Source organism: Athene cunicularia (genome assembly GCF_003259725.1).
Source record: "Athene cunicularia isolate RWA chromosome 5 unlocalized genomic scaffold, athCun1 chr5_part3, whole genome shotgun sequence".
In the NCBI taxonomy this organism is placed as follows: domain Eukaryota; kingdom Metazoa; phylum Chordata; class Aves; order Strigiformes; family Strigidae; genus Athene; species Athene cunicularia.
Genome location: NW_020799103.1, coordinates 921,653 through 946,118, shown reverse-complemented (window position 1 = coordinate 946,118; position 24,466 = coordinate 921,653). Strand labels below are relative to the sequence as shown.

The window sequence follows — 24,466 nt, the reverse complement described above, 5'->3', positions numbered from 1 at the left end:
GAGAGAGGCTGGGGATGGATCAGGTCAAATTTAGATACCAGACTGGATGGCAGTATTTCTGTTCCATCTTTGCTTGCCTCAGGATTAAACTAAAGGTGAAATACCAAAGAGGGACAATTTTCAAATCAAACCCAGCTTCAGATTAGGCAGAAATATGTCGAGACCTCAGTGTGAGAGGCATGCAGAGAGGACAGACAGATAGCATGGCCAAATACTGCTACACGAGCGGATAACTACAGGAGTAATTCTCTCTCTGGAAGCTGATGAAATAGGGGACTGGTAATGGAGTGTTTAGGTAATGAAAACGTATTCAGTTGTAGCAGTCAGGACTTTCCATGAAATATGGTCTTCCAAAATGTTAACCACAGGACCTGTTTTTTCCATGGAAGAATTCCCAGACCTCTGAGAAGCCCTGCAGTCAGATGTTTCCAGAGGTTTTAGTCTTCGAGAGCTAATAATAATAAAAAGACTATAGACTCATTTGGCAGTGTGCTGTGAGTGCCCTCTTGGGATCTCTGTGGGTGGCTCTGAAGTACTGAGGGCTTCAAACAGGGATCTTGGACACCATGGGGATTTCTGCATCCTAACTACTTAGATAAACAGATTCAGAAAAGCACTTAAAATCCAAAGGAAAGATTTTTCAACTCCCAGAAGCAAGAGCTCTCCCATATCTTTTTCATTTTGTTTTTTTCTTTTTTTCCTCCCATCATATTCTCAGCTTTGGGGAATATACTGAGTTGTTGCTGGTGATAAAGCCAGTGCGCTACATGTAGGCTGTTTTCCTTCTCCAGCTGCATGGGAGGATGTGATTCCTGAGGCCCCAGATGCTCTGTCTTACCTTACACAATAAACTGAGGAAACAAGCATCGGTGTCTGCAGGGTTGCATGAGGAAGGAGCTGGGGTGCACTGACCGGTTTAGTATCTGATCCCAGGAAGCCTTGTTAGTGCTCACAGTCAGGGATCTGTGTGCTGGAATCCTCCCTGTCCTGCACACGAGCGGCTGATACACTGGCAGTGCAAGTGCAGCCAGAGTGGTGCGTGAGCAGGGTTTGTCCATGGGATCGCTTGGTTGTCTTGCAGCACCCTACAGCATGTTTCTCTATCTAGTCACTTGCTAGAAAAGTCAGGAAGAAATGATGGCTTAAGGAGTAGTTCCACATAAATTTTTATGTATCATGTGGGGCTTGAGGGAAGTAATCATTTTTAAGGATTAACTTGAGTTATGCCAGTTTATGCCAGACCTCAGTTTCTTACTTTTTTTGTATATTTTGCTAATGTGGAAGTCAATTTTGCTTTAGTTAGAAAATGCTTCCATAGTAAACTATACTTGTTGCAGACGAACATTAATTCAGTGCTTTGGGATGTAAGAATCAGTCATTGCTTCAGCAGCTCAGACACCTAGGTGTGTATAAAGATACCTTTTTGATGTCTGACTACGAAAACTCAATGCTTCCAGGGTTATTTTAAAATCGTATCTGGTGGCTGACAAAATCTTTGGGGCGTTTATGGCCCAGTAAAGGCTGTTGTTTAAGTAGATAGATTATAGGATTTCCCTATGAAAATTTATTTATCCTGTGTTTTGTTCTGAGGCAGAAGTGGTAAAGAACAGTGTGCAGCAAAATGTCTCATTTTAACTTCCTTTCAAATAGCAGCCATGGATTTGCACTTAGATCCCTCTCTCAGAATTTCTGCTGCGTTATTTTAATGTGATAAATTATTGATTTTTATATACAGGGACTTTATGAAACGGTTTATGATCTGCTCTTATGATAAGTGGAAATCAGGTTAGCCAGAAACGTAAAGGAGAATAAAAATTAGGGGAGAGACTAACATGCAATTGCTTTTAACAAAAATAGCAACTTTTTACATTACATGACATGACATGACATTACAAGACTTCAGAAATGCCCAGAAGGTGCCGTATACTAATGGTGAGGCCACAGCGGGACGGCAGCGATAAGGCTGTTTCAGGGGCAACTTGCTACTCCTGCCAGTTACTTTTGGATTTGGAAAGTGCCAGAAGATTAGAGAACAATTCCACTGTCCATCAGCTTCACTGGAAGTGAGATGTAAACCCCACTGAAGTCAGGAGGAGTGGTTCCGCTGAGCAAAGCCCACTTTGAGGGAGCCTGTCCTGGTGACTGTGCCATCTTCCAAGGGAGCACTGAGGGAGTGTCTGTGGGTAACAGACTCACCTCACAACCAAAAGCTGCTAATTATCATAGGTCTTAATCATCTCTGCAGTGAGAGAGCCTCTGGATGATCAGTCTGCTCAGAAGTGTACCAGTGATGTCTTTTCTGCTTTTCCTGTCCTTTGTTTTATGTGCAGGACTCTGGGATTGATATTGGTGATATTTCTGAGAGGAAGGCCTTGAGGAAGAAGCTCCAGTGCAAGACCTTTAGGTGGTACCTTGTCAGTGTGTATCCAGAAATGAGAATGTATTCAGATACCGTCGCCTATGGAGTGGTAAGGGTCTTGTGTACATTTCCCATTCTGAAAAGGTGCCATAGTGGAAGTAATTCGTGAAGACAATGCCTGGCTCTAAGTAGAAGAATCAGATAAGCTTGAAGTCACTAGTTAAATAATTTGTTAGCCTGATTACTTGACAGACACAGCTGGTCTGCTGTACTTTATGCTGAGGTATTCTGGACATTATCTTCCTCCATGATTTTCTGGTTTTTTTTCATGGCTTGCATTCCCCTTGGTGATACTCAAAGCACGATTTTTTAGACATGTTGGAGCTCTCAGTTGGAAGGTTTGTGGTAGCAGGTGAATTAACAAAATAGGCTCAGTACTTCAACTGCAAGCTTCTTCATATTGCAGCCAGATGTTAATTTAGAACCTCAAATGCCTGTATTTTGGGATCATCATCATCATCATTACTTGCGTGACAGTAGTACCCTTCTCTGCACTGCAATCACGCTTGAGTTGGAGTGTGCCAATTAAAGCAGAGGCTGTTCTTGCCCCTAAAAAACTGGCAGTCTGAACGGAGAGGGCAGGACTGCATGACACGGAAAATGAGCGTACGGCAACTACAGGCCCATAAGCTAGCAGAGCGAGGACGTCCTTTTCATGTTCTCTATCCAGTGTCATATTCATAAAAATTGATTTCTGTGAATTAAATTTGCCTGTCTGCATGTTTCCCAATTAGGAAACATTAAGTAGTAAGAGCAGGTCATAGAAGTGAAGGATTTGGTTTGAGACATTTGTCTTCAAAAAGAAGTCAGAGTTGTGCAGTTTGCCAGTATGGCTGCTCTGTTTTGGCAAATGAAGTGTTGGTATGCCCCACAAAGCTTTGTCACCCCTTTGATCCATTAAAATTACCGTGCTGGCTTTTCATACAATCAAAAAAGATTGCAAATTCAAAATGTCATTTGTCTAGTTTATCTCTGTGTTCTGTAAGGCTCTGAGTTTGAAAGGGAGCAAATGGCAGTATTGACTAATTATTCATTTTTCAGCGTGGGCACTGGCAACCTGATTATATTTTGGGCTGCAATTAAGTCTTGGTAGTCAAAAGCTGCGTTGCCCAAGTTAATTGTTGGTTGCCACAAAGCCACTAGATTTTGGAAATGGATGGTTCTAAGAGTCTGGGCCTCAGATTTTGAAACAGCATTATTAGTTAACGGGCCAGTGGCTTTTTTGGTTTTCTGTAGGGATCATTTCTCTGCAGATATTCTAAAGTTAATTGTAGAGTTGTGACTGGGATAAGAGTTTTAGAAATTGAATCTGAAGAGCTCATTTTATTTTTTTTGTTTTTAAGGTTCATAAGAGGAGTACTGGTGTTAAAGGACTATAGCATGTTGTCTCTTTCTCTGTAGCACCTGCTCACCAGACAGCTGCTGTTAGGGTTAAGGACATGTTTGTTAGTGGAGCCTGGGGCTGCAGAGTCTCTGTGGTGGACTGCTGGGTCAGCCCCCTCAGCTAAACTGCATGCTGATGTTGGTCACGGCAGATTTTTTTGCTTCCTTTATTATGGGGATTGTTGTAGAAAAGGTTGTAAGATAAGGGCTAAAATAAGCATTAGAGTTTGTGGAAGAGGTTTTGAAAAGCCGAAGGTACTGATGGATCCAGGCATGAATGAATAAGGCTGATAGTCACCATTGGTTTGGATAGAGTGGTGTCCGACATCCAGCTAGAGATATGGTTGTGGTTACGTTTATGGCTAAGAAATGCAAAGCTTTGAGAGAAGGAAACCACTTCATTCGCAAGGCTTGCAGCTAAGCGTAACGCCAGTGCTGATACCTAATGTGTGTTTTCTCTTTGATGTTGAGATTTGTCCTGTCTATTACCGGGGTTAGCTTTGGAGTTGGAGATCTGGTAGAGATGAGTTTGTGAGTTTGATGATGTTATTCACTGCCTGGCTTCAGTCTCTGGCTTGTCCCCACTTCTTACCTACTAGTGCACTTCTAGGCTTCCTTTCTAAGCAGATCAATTTGTTTTTCTCAAAGGAGGCCCTGTACTCACCCGACAGGACCGCACAGATGGGTGCAGACCACATCACCTCTTCACACCCTCCATCAGACAGTTCTCTCATGTTCTCTGAACTGATCTCATACCACTGAACACCTTCATACATGCCCAGGGGTTTTCAATCCGCATCGTTGGCCTCACTCTGAAAAGACTTCCCAGCTATCTGTGTTCATTTATTTAGCACTTCACTTTTGGAAAATTCTCTCCCAGCACGGCACACGTAATAGATAGGGCTTTGTGATGAACGGGGCCAAGTATTTGCAGTCTGTTCACTGCCAGGTTGCTGAGCGTGAGTTAGCCTGGAATAATGCAAAGAAGAGCTAGTGCATACCAATTGGACAGAAGTCTCTTAAGTGTCAGCAGAAAGGATTTTTTTAAATTATTTCTGGAAATCAGAAGACTCTCCCAAGTGATTCTGAAAAACTGCTCAATTACAGGGCTCTCTCCTACGTTTGAAACTCCATCCTTACTGCTCAGCTACCTACACTGGGAAAAAAAAGTCTTCTGTATACAGTGTGTACCAGAGACTCATTAGACTTAATATTTTAAAAACGTCTATCAAAACATTATTGCTCTCTCTGAAGTCTCTTTGAAATCTACCCTCCCTGAAGCATTGAACAGCATTTTTGAAATCAGTGGTGTTAGATGAGCTACAAGGAAGAATTTAGTCCACGTGCTTTCTTTTCAGTGTCTTCACTACAACAAGTATTTTTAATTTTGTGTATTTTCTTGCTCAATTACATATGATTTTTTTAAAAGAAAATAATCACTCTATCTTTTTCTCATCTACAACTTGCTTGATTTCTTTTTCTTTGTTTATTACAGCTGCAGAATTCCCTGAAAAGTGATTTGTGCCTTGATCAAGGGCCAGACACGGAGAATATCCCGATCGTGTATATCTGCCATGGAATGACACCACAGGTTAGTTTGTCTGATCATCTCGCACACTGCTGCTGTTCTTAGTAGGCTGGGTAGGAGGAACTGTCTTGTACCTGTCGTTGTTTTCCTCAAAAATACCTCTGTAAGCTGTTTAGTAGCTCTTTTATAGAAAGCTAGAACATTATTTCTGCTGTAAATTTAAGAATCACTGGTTTATTAGCTCTGAATACAAGAGTCAGCACTGACCCAGATCTGTTAACAAAAGTTTTAACTTCTGATCGTCAAGTATGCACGTCGTATGAACGAAGCAATGTGTTCTGAGACATTTTACCTACATACGTATTCTTGCAGTTTATTTATACATTATCTAAGTACCATCTTTTTCATTTTGTCTCATTTTCACAAATCTGAAATGTACAGCCACCCTCTTCACACCATACAGCTGTGTCAAGTTCCAAACCCTGTTCTTGTGAAAGCTCTTCTTCTAAAGCTCCTTTTTTTCTTTCTCTGCTTTTGTCCTGTCCTCTAGTATGTGCCAAAGCCTCAAATTACCAAAACCTTTCCATTTTCTTACACAACAGCTGGATTTATTAACTTGGAAAACAAGAAGGTTAAGACATTGTATCTCCCCAGGTGCCTAAGTATATGAGCATAGGTGAAAGTGTTTCTAGGCAAATCTTGACAACAAAAATAGCATTACATGGTCTAAAACATGGTTGTCAAAGACAGATGTGCAGTTTATCTGACTCTGAAAAGTAACATAAGCAGAAGTGACATAAAGGAAATGGATGTATTTGTGGGAGTGATTGGAAAAACTGAAAAATCCTTCTAGTTTGGATCATTTTTTCTCTGGCTCCCTTTTATATTTGCTTTCTCAGAAGGACCCTAATCACACTCTGGTTAAGTTATGGAATGTGGTTTTACCCTTGGAATTCTTAGTTATGTGATTTGACTGCACAGCAGATGAATCCTCCTAACATCAGAAACAAACACAGAGCAATAAGGTAGTCTTGTCCTCTGTACCTGGATCTCACAGTGATCTGGAAACGTGACTCTGGTGAAATGCAGATAAAATTCTGTACTTCCCTGCCATGCTGCAACTGTGTTCTGTGCTGGCTTCCTGCGCTTGAGGGCCTTTAATATTGATCACTAGTGGCATCATGCTTGAGTAAATTATGAATGATGAAGACAAAAATATGTGAAGATCCCATCCATCAGACTCGCTTACTGCATGGGCTGTGCCTTATTTGTCACATAATTGTGTGGTAGCCACTGTTGCCTCCAGGAGGTTTTTAAGCTGGTCCTTAGTGTTCACTGAGGAACTGTGTAATTCCCCCGTGAGCCAGAGCCATTATTCTTCATCTTCTGGGAGGGTGCCGTAACTCTTCTGGCCTATCATCTGTGGTAACAACACACTACAGGCACAGCCCTAAATTCCAATTAGAAATTTTAATGATAGTTAACAGACAAACAGCAACAACAATAAAAAAGTCACTTCGATTAGCACAGTTCAGTATTCACCAGATGAAAACTACCTTTGAATGTCACTTGAATTTCTGTATAAATGAGATAGCAGCAAATAAATGACAGAGGGGAGAGAGGCAAGGGAAAGTTTTCTTGACGAGATTCTGCTCCTTTCATGATTGCAGTGTTGTGTCTCCTTCCCATCGCTATTTTGTAAATAATGATGTTAAAAACAACCCTGAGGAAGGCTGAGATGAGCAAGACCCCGGTACTGAGAACTTTCTTTGAAAGAGGAGTAGACTTTCTCTGTGTTGGGGATTATGGTATTAACGGGGTAAGCACTACCAAACGTTATTCAGCACACTTCTGCAAGATTCCCACTGCACATATTGCATCTCTTGCTTAAGCAGAGCTCTAGCCATTTACATTTCCTCTAGCAGATCAGAAATACTTGAATAGATATTCCTTTTAATCTTAGTGAACTTGCCAGTAACTGCAAAAGACACCGGTGAGATGCTAGTTTTATTCCAGCCGTGGTGACGTGCTATATAAAAGGGGCTATTTTTCCCACCTGGCAGTCCTTATCAAAATAGATTAGTCAGAAAGATATTAGTCCCTTGGTTCAGGACTGCTTGTGTGGCTGATGGTGTTGGTGGTGCCATTCTTAGCTCTGGTGCAAAGTTACACTGTGGTGGCTATAGCATTGGTGGTTTAAAGTCTCTATGCTGGAGACAGCTGGGGGGTGTGAGGAAGCAGCCCCCCGTCAGTGTGATGATAGAGGGAAACAGGAAAATTGGGAGATGAGGTAGACTGGCAGTAAGGGAGAAAGTGAGAAGAGAGAAATGTAGAGGGAAAAAGGAAAGACAGAAGAATTGTAGTGGCAAAACATACAGAACATAAAGTCCGTGGGAGGGGGGTGTGTGTTTTTTTTAAAGTGGTTCATGCAGAAGAGGATGAAGGTGCCGTTTTACTTCGTGAACTTGTTGCAGCAAAGCCACAATTCACTCATACATTTAGGCCTTAAAAGGTCCGTTTCCAGCAGTGCCCCCATTCTGCATGGAGAAGAGGGTTACTTGTCGCTGCGGCAGGTACTGCCCCGGCCTGACTGCCTTCCCTCCCTAATGCTGGGCCCTGCCTGAGCCTGGCTGGTGGTTGGTGCAGACTGCAGTTTAACCAGGCCTGTAATCTTGAGAGGAGACTGATGACAGCGTGTCACTTGCATTGAAACTATTCCTGAGTGGTAATTTGGAAGATTCTTTGCTGAGAATGAAACACCACGGTATTAGAGACTTTATAACTATTGTGTAATAAACAAGTACCATCAGTCAATGAAGTGTTATTTTAAGTACAGATTTACCTTGCAAAGCGCTTCTGATTGAGGGGATAATGGGCAGTTCTGTGTTCCCTCGTTCAGTAGCTTCTGGCTCATGTATTTCTCAATTTATAAGCAGTTAAACCACAAAGTTCATCCAGGGATGTGAAAGTCAATACAAACCAGTTAGATTTTGAGGAATTCAAGTAGAGGACCAGGGTCAGAAAACTAGATTGGGAGAATTAGTAGAAGAGAAACGCAGGTGAGAAGGTACACCCGTTCACATCCTTTCATATGTCTGCAAGAGATTGCAGAACTGACCTTCGGAAAGCAGTGGCTACAGCCCTGCCTGGTGTGAATTCCTGCATCTCTGAAGATGTTATTTGAAGATGTTATTCGTATATATTTTTGTTAAAAGTTAAGCATGGTGGTTGTTCATACATGGAGATTTGTTAATTTGTAACCAAGAACATATATGACTAAAAAAGGCTAAAACTGCAGTAAAAACCTACAGGTTTGATCACAAACACTCTAAAGTTAGTAGTCTAATCTGTAAAACCCAGGAAATAATTAATCAATGTTCAGCAAATAATTATCAAAGGAATTAAAATTGCTTTGCAAATAATTGGGGAGGGGGGGAGAAATCAATCAGTTTACATTAAATTAATAATTTAGGCATCTCTGGACTAAAGTTGGTGTGATCTTCACGTTATTGAGGCATTACAAATATAAACACCTCAAAACTGAGTTTTAATAGAGCCTTAATTTTAATAAGTCTGTTGCAATGTAAAAAATTTTCTTTAGATTCCTGTGCTCACATCGTGTTGGACAATCACCAATCCCAGGAAAGCTGGGAGAGGAACCACGTGCTCTGTCAGAAGGAGTGTTAGGGGCATTTGACAGCACAAACAGGAGCCCGCTTAGGAGTGGCGTTCTGTCTATGTGAAGGATGCGGACCAAGAAGCAGTATAAACCATTTTATAAGGAGAAATTAATAGACAAAATGTAATTATGTCATTTACTACAGGTCACGTTTTCCATTACACCTTTCCATTTGCTTTAAAAAAAATAATCACGGAAATACTGAATATTGGTGCCAACAGAGCACCACAATACTGCTGTCCTGGAGAGTTTAGATAAAGGAAATTCTGAAGTTTAAGAACAGCGTATAGCTGTGATGACTCAGATCTTGAGCTGGCTCACGGTTGAATATGCATTCTTTTTCTCCCTACAGCTGAATATTAAACTTATAGTGAAAACATAATTATCCTCGGCCAAAAATACAGCATTCTAAGGAACTACTTTGAAATACATACATTTCAGAAAGCAACAGGTCTGTGGTTACATACGTAAGAAGGACCATGTTCTGGGGCGGGGGTGAAAACACGTAAGCATTGTAAACAGAGACTGTGCGAGAAGAAGTTAAACAGAAGGCCCCCCAGCTAGCAGCCACTGGTACCAGCATATCCCAGCGGTGGTCAGGGAGTAGGGAAGAACAGACTAAAACCTGCTCATGTGGATCAAGTGATGATCTTTCAGGACCTTCAGACCTGAAAACTCACTGCCCTAAAGATGTCTACAACAAACCTTTCCGGGGAGTCTGTTGTAAGCGATAAGAAGTGGTACAGCAGCTGTTTAACAGCTGTCAGTCACGTAAAGCTCAGGGTTGATGTTCACGTTTGTCTTCAAGGTAAATGTTGGGCACGTTCGCCATCGGTGCGTAAGGCAGGCTGGTCCGACGGCTGCTCCGCGTAGCGCCGTTCCGTTCTCAGGACCTGCTGACGCACTGGGCTGACCCTGCAGTCACCTGCTTTGCGCTGGTTGTTTTATGTAGGCAGGCGCATACAGAGTGCTGTACGGAAATCTCGCTGTACTAAACATCCAGCTACAGCCTGGTGCAGCTACTCCGCGGTGAGAAGTCACGCCGTGTGGTGGAGAGAGTAGTGGTTCCTCTCTCCGCGCAGCCGAGCTGACGCGGGCGCATCGGGAGGGGCAGCTCGGTGGTGGGCCCCGTCCCTGCTGTCCCGCGCCGGGCTCTGCTCCGCTCCGCTGCTTCCAGAGGCAGCGCCTGGCACGCGCCGGCGGCTCGCGGCTCCCCGAGGCCTTTTCCACCCAGCCTTGAGGATGATCTACGCGCTGGGCCCAGCACTAACGTCATGGACAGACAACATGCTTTCCCTGAGCAAGGGTAAAATGCTTCTGGAACTAGAAGAGCTTTTTTTTTTTTTTTTTTTTTTTTTTTTTTTTTTTTTTAAATCTAGGTTACTCAGTTAAGTAAAGGTCCAAGTAAAAATTAGAGAGTTAGTGAAACTGCCTAGCAAGGTGGTTATAAGCATTAATGGATTCTAATTTTTATTTTAAACATATTCTGTAAAGGGCCTGCTTGCCATGGCAATTAATGTCTTATAGAGACATTCCTGCTGAGTAGTTTATTGAGGCTATTTATATTTCTGTTAATTTCTTTCAGTGCATAAATCCTGATTTTGAGCATAGTAAAGTTAATAGAAACTGTGACCTTGTTTGCAGTGGAAGCCAAATCTGGTGTTCGTTTTTTGCAATGCCTTTCAAAGTAGAGAGTTTTTCTGATGCGTGCCTGAGAAGTAAATCCAGCAAACACTATCCCAAAGCCTCAGCCTCTTCAGAATATGCGACAGATGCACTGGGGAGCTACAGAGATGATTCAGAGGTTCCCCAAACCAACCAGTCCTTCCTTGGCCTAGCATAGGCAGTACAACACTTTCTTCTTCAGGATGTGTTGTGAATAAGATTAATATATCATTTCACATTGTATATTCTTTTCTTTTAAAAATCTTTTTCCTTAAGTTTGATTCGGGCCAAATTCTCATTATTTACTTAAGTGCAACATTTCAGAGAGAGAAGCTGTTCATCTGATTTTTCTAGTTTTGGAGCAAACACACTGAACCATTTCCCATGAGTAAATTATTTCTGTACTTGCTGTGGTTTGATTCAAGAGGCTTTCTGTTGGTATAGAGAACGTGACTGTTACCCAGTCTTCTGTACTGCTTACCTCATTCAGATTCAGTATCTATTGCCTCATCGGAGAGATTCTCTTACCTGAAGAGACTTGTGCACTCAGAGGTGAGGATCAGTGGTGTTGAGCTGTTAGCCTGTGAAGTACAAGTCTGGGTCTGATCACTGGGTCCACTGTCTGCGCACAGACTGGTGAGTGATTTGGAGACTATTTTGCAGCTGACTGTAGCTCTTCATGGCAGTAGGACCAGAGGCTGTAACCTGTCCATCGGGCATAGGGAACGTCATTCTAGGTTCACAGTGCAAAAGACACTTGGAATCAGAAGAGTGAGCCCAAGAGGTCCTCCTTCAGGTTTCAGACCTAGGATAGGTCTTTTGTGTGTTCCACTTCACTGATTAAAAACAAAAGTAAGGAAAAAATGCTGCAGAACTGCATTAGTTGGGATCAGAGGAAATATCTTCTGCATCCCGCAATTTGGAAGTAATGGAACGGATATTGCTGCTTACTTATTGTTGTGTTGGAAACTACGTAGTGTAAAAACATTGTGTATGCCTGTGAGAATTGAGGGAACTGATCACTTGGAATTGAAACTCCAACCATGGTGAAATTAAATAGCTGAAAACCAATCTTTTTTTCCTAAGAGTAACATTGATTTTCTCATTTGGGAGCATATACCATTTATGTACTCTGAGAAGTGGTTTTGTTTTGAAGGAATTTTTTCTTTGCTTTGATAGGATGGCCTAGAATTAAAAATGTCTTAGATGCTTTTGAAATCTATATTCTTGCCTAGCGTGCAGGATCACTGGTGAAGGTGAGCATGAATAACAAAACAGGAAAATACTACTATAAGCTGAAATCAGTGGTCTGGCTAAAGCAGTAATCTTGATGTTCAGGTTCCAGGACCTGAGTTGAAGTTAAAAAGCAAGAATTCAAAAAGTAGTTCAATTCTTTTGAGCACTACAAATATTTAAGACAGAAGGAGAACATTAAAAACTTGAATTACTTGAAAACTTTGAGCCAAGAAGGCTCTAAGAAAACAAAGGTCTTTTTTAATTAATATCAGCTAGTTGATAAGCATTTTTCTGACTGAGAAATGACTGCTTGTTTCATGCAGGTAAATGCAGCAGAAGAGCCAAAGGTAACTTAGCCAGTGCCACAGGTAACGTGTTTGAAAAAGCAAACCAAACCCCTAACCACAAAATATAGGAGGAATAAAAGCAGTTGTCTGTGATATGCCCTGTCTGTCCAATCATCCATTCTTCTAAATAAAAGGGAAATGCTTATCTTAGAGAATGGAATGGATAAGAGTTCTTTTAAGATAGCTGTACTATTTAATATTTCACAGTAGAGTCCTGCTGCAATTTTATATACAAGATGTGCTGAAAAGATACAGAAGCATAAGCTGACCTTTAATGGGAGGAAAGATTGCAAATGCTGATCAGAAGTAATGTCAGAAGGGTACTCGGAAAGTGCTATCAAAGATGTGCAGTTAGAAAGCTTCTGCCTTGTAAAGCAGGAATTCAGAAGAGATAATAGACACTTCAACTGGCAAAAATTCTGATGTAGCTTACTTACACTTGATAAACTTAGCTTTTATCACACCACTGCAGAAAAGAATAACGCATCGCGTCAGCAAAAAATAGTAGTGAGAAGACTTGAGCGCACAGAGAAGTACGCTGGGGACCACAAAGGATGCCTGTGCGCGGAACAACAGGATCAGTAATGAACAGCTCTGTTCTGTTGTACGTGCGGCGCACAGGTGGGGGCCTTGTTCAGTTCGTGTTTTGTTTGTTTTTTAATACGGCAAAAGTGGTTAGTTGATACTGCTGTACATTACAGAAGGTTCTTCTCAGAATTCTTTAATAATTTTTTAACTATTGCCAGTTCCTGTTTTGTGTATCATGTTGTCATTACCTTGCATGCTTCCTGCACTGCTTTAATTTTTGTACTTGCCACTCAGCCCTTGGGTTATCCTCCTCATCCTGAATTCTGTTGCTTTTCTGGATGACTAAATCCTGCTTTAGCATCATCTTGCCTGGTCATCCTGTGCACTGGTAATCTGCCATTGATACAGGAGGAGAGGGACGTGTATCTGCTGTCTCTATAGTTTGACTGGAAACAATTTATTCAGCATTTGGTTAAATAGGTGAGGCTGATGCAGGAAAAGAGGGCAAGTGGAATACCAAAGGGGTTGGTTTTCAGGCTATTTAAAGCTGATGTCGTCTTCTGAGTTCCTGCATTGTATAAGATTCAAGTAATGGTTACTAAGCTCGTGATGGTCACTGTAAGAAATTTCCTTCTTACTTTAAACTTTTAAGGCAATTTGCCCGGAATATCTATAGTAAAAAAAACTGCATTGAAAATGTAATTCAAACAAACTGTTTGAGCAACTGCAGTGCCTAAGAATTTAAAATTATCAGAGCATTTCAAGCTTTCATGTAGTGTTTTAATTTAGAAAAGATTAGAGTTGTTAGCCTGAATATTATACAGTAGTTCAAAACTGTTCTCATCTGGGAAATAAAAATGCACATACATTTCCAGGCAATTTTTTTTCTTGTGTTATAGTAAGTAATTTTTTTGTATGGATTGTTTTGGCCAAAAGGATTTCAACAAGCTAAAAAACGTCACTGAAAACCTGAAGGTAAAATATTGCCAAGCTTCTAGATGACAAGGCGGCACTGGATTCTGTGCTCTCCATGTTGGACACGGAGCCAGTTAAAGGCAACACGGCCTTTCCTCTTTGCTTCAGGTCAGGAGTCTGGGCTTGCAGTAGCCTGTTCCACAGACCCGTGAGCTGGGGACGGAGGGCTTTGGAGCCAGCACCTCCAAAAGATACTGCCCGTTGGAATTTTGAAGCTGCTGCTGACTTCTGCCGCGGTTGGCTAGTGCCCCATCTTGGAGCCTGAAGGTGGCCCCCTCAGAGACCTCGCTCTTTGCAGAGGAGCCCTGCCTGGCTGGAGTGAGGAGCGCTGTTCCCTCACGCAGGCACCAGACCCGCTGCAGTAAGGAAGGGCTGTGCCCCAGGGCCCCATGTACCCTCAGAGGGGCACCCGGCGGGCGCAGGCCGGGGGCAGCGTCCCCTGCCAGCTGGCTCCCAGCAGGGCCTGCGGAACCCCTCCCAGGGCGGGTCTGCACCAGAACCTCCTGCCCACAGCACTGCCCCGGCCGGGAGCCTCTGGGCTGGGACTGGTGGTGGAGTGTGCTCCCCCTGCTCCCCCCCGCCCGCTCGCGGCGCCCCGCGCCTGTCCCGGAGCGCACCCGCAGTACCTGAGCTCCACGCTACCCCAGTCTTGAGTTAAAGTGGGGCTTAAAAGTGAAATCAACTTCCCATTCTCTATTACCCATCTATTCACAATTAAAAATTTCCATGCTTCAGTACAATCAAAAAAGAAGGTTGGAGCTTTTCTTTACTAAGCTAAAATCTTTTTAATTAATGCTTTTGGAGAAATAAAGCAGCTGTGTTGGGTACCTGCAGTGTCTCATAATCTAACACTATTTGAGCATTTCTCACTTTGTGAGTGCATTAATTTGAAATGGATCAGAGTAGCGTATTATGTAGCAATTACCAGAGTTATCCACATTTTGAAGATGTCTCTTCTCATTGCAAATTGGCATTTCAACCACCAGTTTTTAAAACCAATTGTCGCTTGCAATATAAATTCAGCCTAAAACCAACATAGTTATTGGAACACATGTATAGCACTTGGAGATTGATGTTGTAGTAATTGTGGGATGGTTGTCAATTTAAACATTCTTTTGATTGATGTTATACTATCTCATTTGTTACTTCATCAGAGTTAAAGTTCTGAAGGTCAGATTTTTGTTTCTCAATTTCCTGACAGTACGTGATGAACTGTTAGAGAAGGTAGTTAATACAGTATATGGAAGATTCACTTTATAATTTTAGTTTTATTGATAATTTTATTATGTCATTCCATTAATTGAAGTCATCCACTGGCTCATTTAGAATTCATGGACCAAATTCAGTCTCCATGAAAGCACATTTAACTCCCTCTGTAATCACACCAGCCCTGTTACTTTCACAGCATTCATTCAAATTCCAAGCAGCAATTCGGTTTCAGTTTAGCCTCTCTGCTATTGTTCCCCCCTTGCAGAGCAGGGGTATTTGCAGAAATGTTTACGGGATGATTGTATCCACAGCGCGTTTCTGCGAACAAGGGATTTTTTTTCTCCTGTTCATTAACCATGATTTGTCCAATCAGGAAGCACAAAGAATATCAGAAAGTATTTGTTCACCTAAGATTTTGATTAAATCTTTATGAGTAACTCTGGAAAAAAATCTGCATTGATTTGTAAGCCAAGAATAGAGCTGTGTTTGTCAGATAATTTATTTGAAATTAGCAATCAAACTAGCTCTTAGCAAGAACTGAGTTCAATCTAAACCTGGTTATATTTATGGGGTAGGGTATTTTCCCCAAAAGGAACTGTGGGATACTGGAGACTTGAATTTAGCATTGTTTCAAGAACCAATGGCTAAAATTAAAGCCGGCTGAATACAAATTAGGAATAAGGTGCATATTCCTATCAGAGCAGATGACCAGCCCTCAGAAGAAGCAGTGACAGTAACTGCTGAAGTCCTCCAAGCTGATACAGTTCTGGAAACTGGAACTCAATGTGATATAATTATTGGACATAGAGGTAAGCAGGTGGAAGTATACAGCTTGTGGCATATGGAAGATCAAAATAAAAAAAACAAATGGTCCTCTCTGGCTTTTAAATCTGCTAACATGTCTGTCAACTAAGTGGCCACCACAGCTAGTACTTCTTTGGATTTCGATTCAGTTTAGAATCTACAGAAATAACACTCTTACAGTGGAAGAATAATGGTATGCCCTAAAAGAAACTGGGTTTTAAATGTGTTTTTGTAAGGTAAAGAACCTTATAGCTGTAAAAGTAGTTGCTAGATTTCTGGAATCATTTGCCTTTTTTTTCTTCCCCCCTCCTTAAGTGTGATTAGCAGATTATACAGGGCTCGCTCTGTCCTGCCAAGCCGATCTGCTCAGCTGGCTGTCCACAAAGGCTTGGAGCAATCAAGTGACAAAGCTGATGATTGCGCTGAAGTCATTCAGGTGTTACTACAACATTAACTTTGTATTTGTTGAGCAGGAACGGCACTGATTGCGAACACTGGAGCTCTGTTGCTCCTGCCATGTTAAAGATGTAGTGATTTATTCAGCATGCATATTCCATTTCAGCATTTATTTTTAGGGTTTTCAAACTCTGAAATTAGCCTTAAAACGGTGAGGTCTGCACTGACTGCTTCACTAATGGCATCAGCTTGGGAAAGAAAAAATAGCAGTACAGCTTACGAACTCACAAGTTTTGTTAAAATAACATGAAGTTTAAAGAAGAAAACTGAGGTTACCATATTAAATGTGGAACTTCTATAGATGCTGCTGCTTTGCATTCAGTATGGAGGTCTGTGATCAAAGCCCAGGGACAGAGCTCGGTCTGTAAGGAGGAGATCATGCCAACGATGGTAAATCAGAGCTGTGAATTTCAGGTTGGTTTGGGGTTTTCGTTAGATCTTCTGTTCTGTATTAACACAGAACCAAATCCTTAATTTTTTCATTTGTTCTCAAATGTGTTCAAATTAGGAAATCTCCCATTGTTCAAACAGAAATGATCAAATGCCATTGCATTAGTGTAGCGCAACGCAATAAAAAGGTTTCCTCTGTTTCAGTGTGCCTGCACAGTGCTCTCACAGTACGGGCATACAGTGGGTACCAACTGATTTCAAAATGTTGTGTGATGTCAGCATTATATAATCCTCAAAAAATTACTTACAGTTGCCAGATAGAATTATGACCATGACTGATAATCATGGGTTTGTTTGTGTCCAGTGTCAGGACACTTAAGTCCTCTCACCAACTGCATTGATTGAAATATCTCATTAAGTTTAAGCTCTTTCTTGTTAGGAAATATGAATTTGGGGTTTCTAAGAATTTCTGGAGCAACCAGATGGCATTTTTCCCAGATTGCATTTTTTTAATTCAATATGATAAGTAACAGGAATAAATATATGTGTTTGCATAGTGATGGACTGTGAGAACTGGGACCTTCCTGAGCACTCAGGGCACATTTACATATGAACTGTCAGGTGAGCAAAATAAATGTTATTGTGCCAGATGTGTGACATACACCATTAGTACTCTGAAGTACCCAATTTCCCACTTTCAACAGGAGCCATGCTAAATAATGATGGATTAACTGTTTGCTGCAGAATTCCCATTTCTGGCTTCCAAATATATTTTAATACCTTATGTAGCTCATTTTCAAACAGTGAAATCTGCCCACTGAGCCTCCATTGATAACTGCAGATAAATAATTTGAAGGAATATTGTAATCTGGGAAATACTACCTGAGATGATAACTCTGTATTTATGGTCACTGAGAGGAAAAAACCACCACCTACAAGAACTGTGGCAGGTTTGATGATTATTTCTCTTTTTTGGCACTCCTCAAACTTCTGGAAATCAATGCTGATTAACTTTTTTCTTAATCAGACAAACATTACCTCTAATGATTCTTCCTGTCCCTCCAACTTCGTCACTCTCCAACTGTCTGCAGATTGTGTTCATGGGAGACTCCCCCAGACTGGTCGAGGTGGGAAGGCCCCTCTGGAGATCACCTGGTCCAAGCCCCCTGGAAGCGGGGTGTCTGGGCTCGGCACGGCCCCTGGGAAGGATGGAGGAGCAGGGAGGGAGCGGGAATTCCCAGGCCACTGTTTCTCCCATGCATGCCCCTGCACTCCTAGGGAGGATCTAGGCATGGAGGGCCCATGCAGGGACACAGATCTGCGCTTTGAGGAGAATCAGCTGTGCAAAGCAGTATAAATCACTAAATAGTTTATTGTACAATAGGCAATTGTAATAATTCTGCTTAGTGTTTATATTCAAATTAGGAAGCTGCTAACAGTGGTATTTCTGTTTTAGAACAATCAAGAGAATGTTGTAAAACTAATTTACTTAAGAGTCCTGAAAGAACTGTATTCCTTACATTGTGAATATTCAGTGACTTTTAATTATGAGTGACTGATGTGGCTAGTTTTTGTATTAATTCTAAACAGCAAGACAGAGAGCTTCTCCTTTTCTTTAGGGCTGTGTCCAGCAGATACCGTTATAGGATGATCTACTTCAGATCACAAAGGCTCCTAAAACAGGCAGAAAATGCAGGGGAAGATCTGTGACATCATCTGCCTTTTGTGATGAAGGCAGCTTAACCTCCCAGCCTGGTGATACCTCAGCAGTCTGAAGCTTAGTGTAACTATTTTAGATATTTACTGTTGTACTTGAAGGGCATTTAAACAACCTGGTTTTAGAGTTGTTGGTTTTACTTTACTGCCTCATCCACCTGATAAACTGTTAGTCAGGAAAGCTGAGCTGCTTCTACTTGGCCTGTGGGTACTTGTAAGGCCTAGGTTTACATGTGAGCCTTCACAGAGTGATGGGAAGGCCCAGAAATTAAGCCCTAATGAATGGAAACAGGGGAGAAGGTATTGTACTATTGGCACAGCTAAGCAGTGTGCCTTTGCATATCCCAGTATTTACTGTTTCACTCCTGCCAAGGTTTAGAGCTGATTTTGTGCAAGGGGCACAGTACAAAGCTGGCAGTGTTCGTAGTCACAGGAGAAATGAAGCTCACTCAGCCAAGCCCAGTAAGGCTTCCCTAGGCTTACTGCTAGAACAACTGAACGGCACTAATGTCCTGCTTGACACAAAAGCAGTTTTCTGCTTTTCAAACAGCTTTGTTTATTTATTCATTGCTAGTCTTGAAAGTCTTCTTAAGACTTAAGTACTCACGGTGAGAAATCTTGGAGTATGGCTGCTTCTGGGGTCCTTCCTCGCTAATGTCATTAGCATTAAAAGTACATTCAGTGATGAAAATGTATCAGGTGATGCTTTTCTTTGCCCTTTTCCTGGGGCGAGGAGAGCAAAAGAAAGGGGAATCTCTGGGATGTGAGCACAGTATTCCAGCCTGAGACACGATTCCATTGCCTTTGCACAGCTTTGTGAACTTTGCAATTTATTCGTGAACACAGGCAGGATCAAAGCTACAGTTTTTGCATGAGGTCACAGTATAAAGACTCTTCATTTAAACTCGAGATGCTCCTTTCTCTGAGTGTCATTTGCTGTCACCCTGCAAACAGTGGAGCCCCTACTTCAAGACATTTGGTAGGCGGGCAAGGTGCCACTTCTATGGGGGCACATGGATTTCTCCACCTGCCTTGGGAGGCTTAAAAATGTTTCAGGACAGACATTTTCTTTCAGGATACAGTTTGGATAAAATTTCCTGAGTTTCTGTTAGTCTGTACAGAGAGACCAACAATAGAGATTGAAACAAATCAGCTGAAGGGATAGACTCTGTCACTTGAAACATATCCTCTACGGCTAAGGAATCATGGTTTTACTCTTTGTGGGCTACTGTAGTTATGGATTTGCTTTAATTTTGATGCTGTCCATTTATGATACCAGAAATTATTTTCTTCAGCTTAATGGGCTTAATTTGGTTTAAGAGGTAAAATACTACAGAACGTGCCGGGGTGGGAACACTGAGTAACCTTCCTTTGTTCTCCCGGGGACGGAGAGCTGCCCCAGTCTGCGCCTCTCGCCCCTACCCACTGAGTAACCGTGCCGCAGGCCCTCATCTCTTACAGCACTTGGCACAGACTTCAAGGTGACATTACCTGTTGAGAAGAGCTCAACTGTCAGTGACAGAAATGGCCAACAGAAAATGGTGCAGGTGCTCGCTCTTTCTGCGGTGGTTCTCAATCATGTCTGCATCATCAGTATTCAGATTAACTCATCCTCCATGAATAGACAGTTGTGAAGTTGGCTGATAAGTCACATAAGTCATGTAAAGAAAAGGAAATCATAGCATAAACATCAGATGTCTGAAATTTTATTCATATTATGACAAAGTGCCGCTGGTGTTTTTAAATACAAAATGTATGGCTGCTAAACCTGGCAGAGGTTTCATTTGTTAAAACTTATTACAAATAATGCTACCGAGCATGAAAGTAGGCCATGTATAGTATCTGTCTGTTCTGTAATTATAGGCTGATATGACACGAAAACCTGAGGCAAAACTTCTGCAAACTTTAATAGTGTCAGGGTTTTACTCTGAAAAATGACTAATAATTCTGACCTGGGAGAAGACTACAGAAGTATCCACTGAGCAGCTCAAGTGGCAGGGCTTGGTGAGAGAACTGTTTACCACTGAAACTGCAGCAGCAGAAGTTCTGTATATGGAAATGCACAGTATACCTGCAGGTAGTAAGCCTTTAAGATGGAGTTCCCAGGTGGCAGTATGTCACCATCTCAGCTGTATGACAATTCTTGAAGCCCTGAAAGACGGTAAAAATGGAAAAAAATTGTCTATGCCAGTGCTGTGCATCTGTGTTGAGTTTCTCTGACACTTCTGTGTTTAAACAACGTAAAATTCTTTTCCTTGTTTTGGTGGTTGAGGTTCTCTGCTGCACTGCAAAGGTTCTTTTAACTAGTCCCTGCGTTGGACATTAATGGTGCTCCAGATAGATAGTCGGTGCTGCTCATCTCTTGGTTTGCCATAATGAGTTCCTAATTAATTCACAAGCTTAATAATACCCCTAATAAGACTTTTAGAGTATAATTATTTAACACCAAGCACAGAGAGATTAGGAGGTCAAGTGGGAGGTTAAAACTGCTGCTGAAGGAAAGGCAGCTAATAGGAGTAGGTGAAACCTTCAGAGCTTCCCCTCTGTCAGAGAGCCGTGCCAGACCGGGGGCTGTCCTCGGCTGGTCCTTCAGCTTCCATCTGCACATAACTTCAGTGTATCCACTCCGCTGTAACTCAAGTCTCTCACTGGGTTCCTTCTAGCTTGGCATCAGCTTCTCTGCTAGTCTAGACTAAATGGAAGGACGGGTAGCCCACGTTCCCAGCAGATCTGAGGTGATGTTAAGAATCTTGGTATGAAGCACCTTTCACTGTCTGACACTGAGTCCTACAGGATCTTTAGTTTCCAGCTTCACCTCGGTCTTGACAAGATGTCCCACTTGGGTTCTGACTGCAGCCTTTGAAGAGTAAAGTCAGCCTGGTTTTGTTTAGGTCAGTGTATTGATGCTGCTTGTTACAGATCATCTATAAACTTTATCACATGCAGAGGAAGGGGGGACAGACTTTCTTGGATCCTGACAGTTCATTTGATTTCAGTGGAGCTATGTCAGATTTATTTTAGATTTGCTGTGAATTAATCAAGCCCCATTTCTTCTTGCTATGGTTGTAGCAGACTCAAAAACTACTACTGAGACTTTAAGACATTTAGAGCAAGTGGGTTTTGCATTTCGATTTGTTCTTCTCTCAAAGGTGCTTGCAAGAAAATCACTTTATAAACTTAAGTTTGACTGATGAACTCTTGGGGTGTTTCATTGTGTTTTGTGAGGAAAAATAAGTATGTCCCTGCTGGTAGCCTCAGTAAACAAAAGATAATCAGACTTTCACTAACCAGCTTAGGTCGAAATGTGCTGCATATCTTTCTGTTTTTCTGTACGTAATGCCTCACTTCCACATAGAAGTTTTAATGCCTGTATTTTACTGTCTTCAGCACCAAAATGATTACTTTTAGACAATTTCCATTGTATTTGCGTGTGTTGGTGTCAATGTGGTACCTCTGGAAACCTTAAATCAAATGCATGCATGATCCTAAGAAGAACGGGTGAGATCTGGCTCATCTGAAATTAGAAACAGGTTTGTGATTGCTTTCAGTGCAGGCAGGAAAGACAGTAGGGAAAGTAATGTATCTGTAGGAAGCTGGGAATTCTTCTCAAAGTCGTACATGTAACCACCTTCATTCCCTTCACAAAATGACACAAGTTCACAGCACTTCTGGAATGCCAAAGGAATTAAAGGACCTCTATATTTTGTAGTCCTTGCTCCCTGCCATACAGGATTAAAGATGACAAGACTGGATTAAAAAACCGCAAAACTAAAGAAAAAGAACCCCAAAACCTTTGAGACCAAGATGTTAGTAGAGCATCTTAATTCAGAAGGTGTGGCACTTGCTTGTAATTTGCCTGACTTATCAGTTGCAAACATAAAATTCTATCAAATTCAGTTTAGGAAAAGGGGTAATAATGGAGAAATAGCACAATTTATTTTAACAAGCATTCAGAAAGTTATACCACTAGAAGAAAACACATACCTTTTTTCTGAGAAATGGTTAACTACCCGACTCGTCCCTGGCACTACATTTTTTTTATTGTTACGCTTATTATTGTAGTTCTGGGCATCCCAGTAATGACCCAGGAATGTATTACATTAAGTGCTCTACAACCTCGTAATAAGAAGTACACCCTTGACTTGAAGAGCTAAAGTCTACAGATGGAATATTTGGAATGGGAGATTGTGGCAGAGAGGAGAAAGGAATGCTAGGAGGTACTGAGGGCATTCTTGGGTGATGCTGCTGGTATATCCGCAAAATTACTTTTTTTTTTTTTCTTTTTCTTGAGACGTGGGCAAAAGGGAAATTCTGTGGAATGTGCAGAGAAAGACTAGGTCATTGGAAGATGCCAGCATTGCTTCTCCTAGCTTCCAGGAATCTTTGCTTGAAAAATGTGACCAATGACAGCTAGCATCCTGACCTAATTAGGAGATAACCTGCTCCTACATGCTAGGCTGGTAAGTAACAAGAGAAGGTGTTGAGAAGGGCTTTGGAAATGGTGACAAGCAGTTGATGCAGCCTGGAAAACAGAACAAGTGGCAGGATACTGCCTTCCTGCAAGGCAACCTGAAACCCAAGATTTCAGAAGCATTCAGGAATGATTTGGAGAGGGCATGAGTGCTGACATCAGTGAGGAAGGCAGCAAGGGTCAACTGAGTGGAAAAGCTGTATTTTAGAGACATTCTGCAGGGGAAAAAATAAAAAAGAAAAAAGGATGTATAACAAGATATGTTGAGTGTTGAAGAGGTTGGAGATGAAGATGTGCATTATATAAATGCACGATTACCTGAATGTGACTGTAATTTGAAGCACTTGTGTCTAGCTGTGAACAGGTAAAAAATCTGCTTTTACACTTCTTGATGCTGAGCTACCAAATGCTTACACACAGATGGCAGTGAGCTAGCTCAGATGTCAATTTGGCCAGAAGGAGTCAAACCTGATGTAAAGGACAGACCGGTGCGTCAGCACACGGGGACGATGGCTGAGTTTGTTTGCAGGCGAGCATGTGCTGAAGGAGAAGGAAGCAGGGTAAGACAGACAGGGGATTCTGTAGGAATCCACATAGAAAACTGCAAAGGGTAAAGAGGGACAGGTGGGAGAGGGAAAAGGAAAATTCAGATCGGACAAAGTCACAGGAGCTGTAACACAGCGTGCTTTTTAAAAAAAGGACACAGTTGCCTATGCCAGAATGGTTCCAGTTTATTTTTTTTTTTACTGCCTTTTATTTCTTCCCTGTGGAAGAATTGTAGAGATCTTGTGCAGAGATAAAAGCAAAATCGAGAGAAGCTGTAGGAAGTGAATCAACTAAAATTTTCATTTATCCAGGTCTTGTTAATTCTGTAGTTACCAGCATTAGGAAGACTATGGAATTACGTACTGAAAGTGTATATAAAAACAACGATTGACAGTTCTATTCAATTCAAAAAGTGGAGCTTAAGTAAGGGGATTTTTGTTTGCTTGTTTTAAAAAAATCCAAAGCAGAATACCAAAGTAGGCAACAGCAGAATTAGGTATTCCACTGCAATACAGGTTCATGAATTTAAACTAAAAAGTCTGGCATTGAGTTCCTGTCTGCTTTCTATTAAAGCAATATGTTGACATTTTTGTATCTTTAAGCCTGTATTTATACATTCACACTGTATCATTTAAAGTTTCTGAGCACCTTGGCTTTATTGCTGTAGAGTATTGCTGCTGAGAGTTCGGAAGTTAATTAGTGCACGGACAAGCAGAGGAGCAAGTAGGTCAGATCATCAGGATGCTGGTGGGTTAGTTCGGTAGATACAAACCTAAACACTGAAGTGAAATCGTGGTTTCCTTCTTACACACTTTACAATTTAAGTCTAAATGACAGTGCTGCTGCAGTTGGTATGCTAGCTGGTTTCAGCTCATCAGTAAGACAAGTTTCATAGTGAATAGATCCTCGACATGGTAAAATACTGTTATAATTGCTTTAAAGCTGTATCATCAGGCTGCAGCAGCTGAAAACCTACCTCAGAAAAGTAACATCAATCTTTTTAAGAGCTGACCCAGGGCTTAGTGGCAGCTTTCTGCAGTCCTCAGCCTGTGTTCCTGTGCTTGTACTTCAGCAGTAAGTTTTTTAGGGCAGCACAAGATGCACTGATGCTGCT

At 41.6% G+C, this 24,466-nt stretch overlaps 1 protein-coding gene across 2 annotated transcripts in view; it reads left to right on the top strand.

Moving 5' to 3' along the window:
• The window catches only part of GALNT18 (polypeptide N-acetylgalactosaminyltransferase 18), a 165,115-nt gene that overhangs the window by 118,956 nt on the left and 21,693 nt on the right, over window positions 1-24,466 (top strand). For both annotated transcript variants that reach the window (XM_026850924.1, XM_026850923.1), the window contains exons 8-9: window positions 2,331-2,468; window positions 5,298-5,393. In XM_026850924.1, the coding sequence (XP_026706725.1) occupies window positions 2,331-2,468; window positions 5,298-5,393 (234 nt within the window). The remainder of the gene's footprint in view (window positions 1-2,330; window positions 2,469-5,297; window positions 5,394-24,466) is intronic.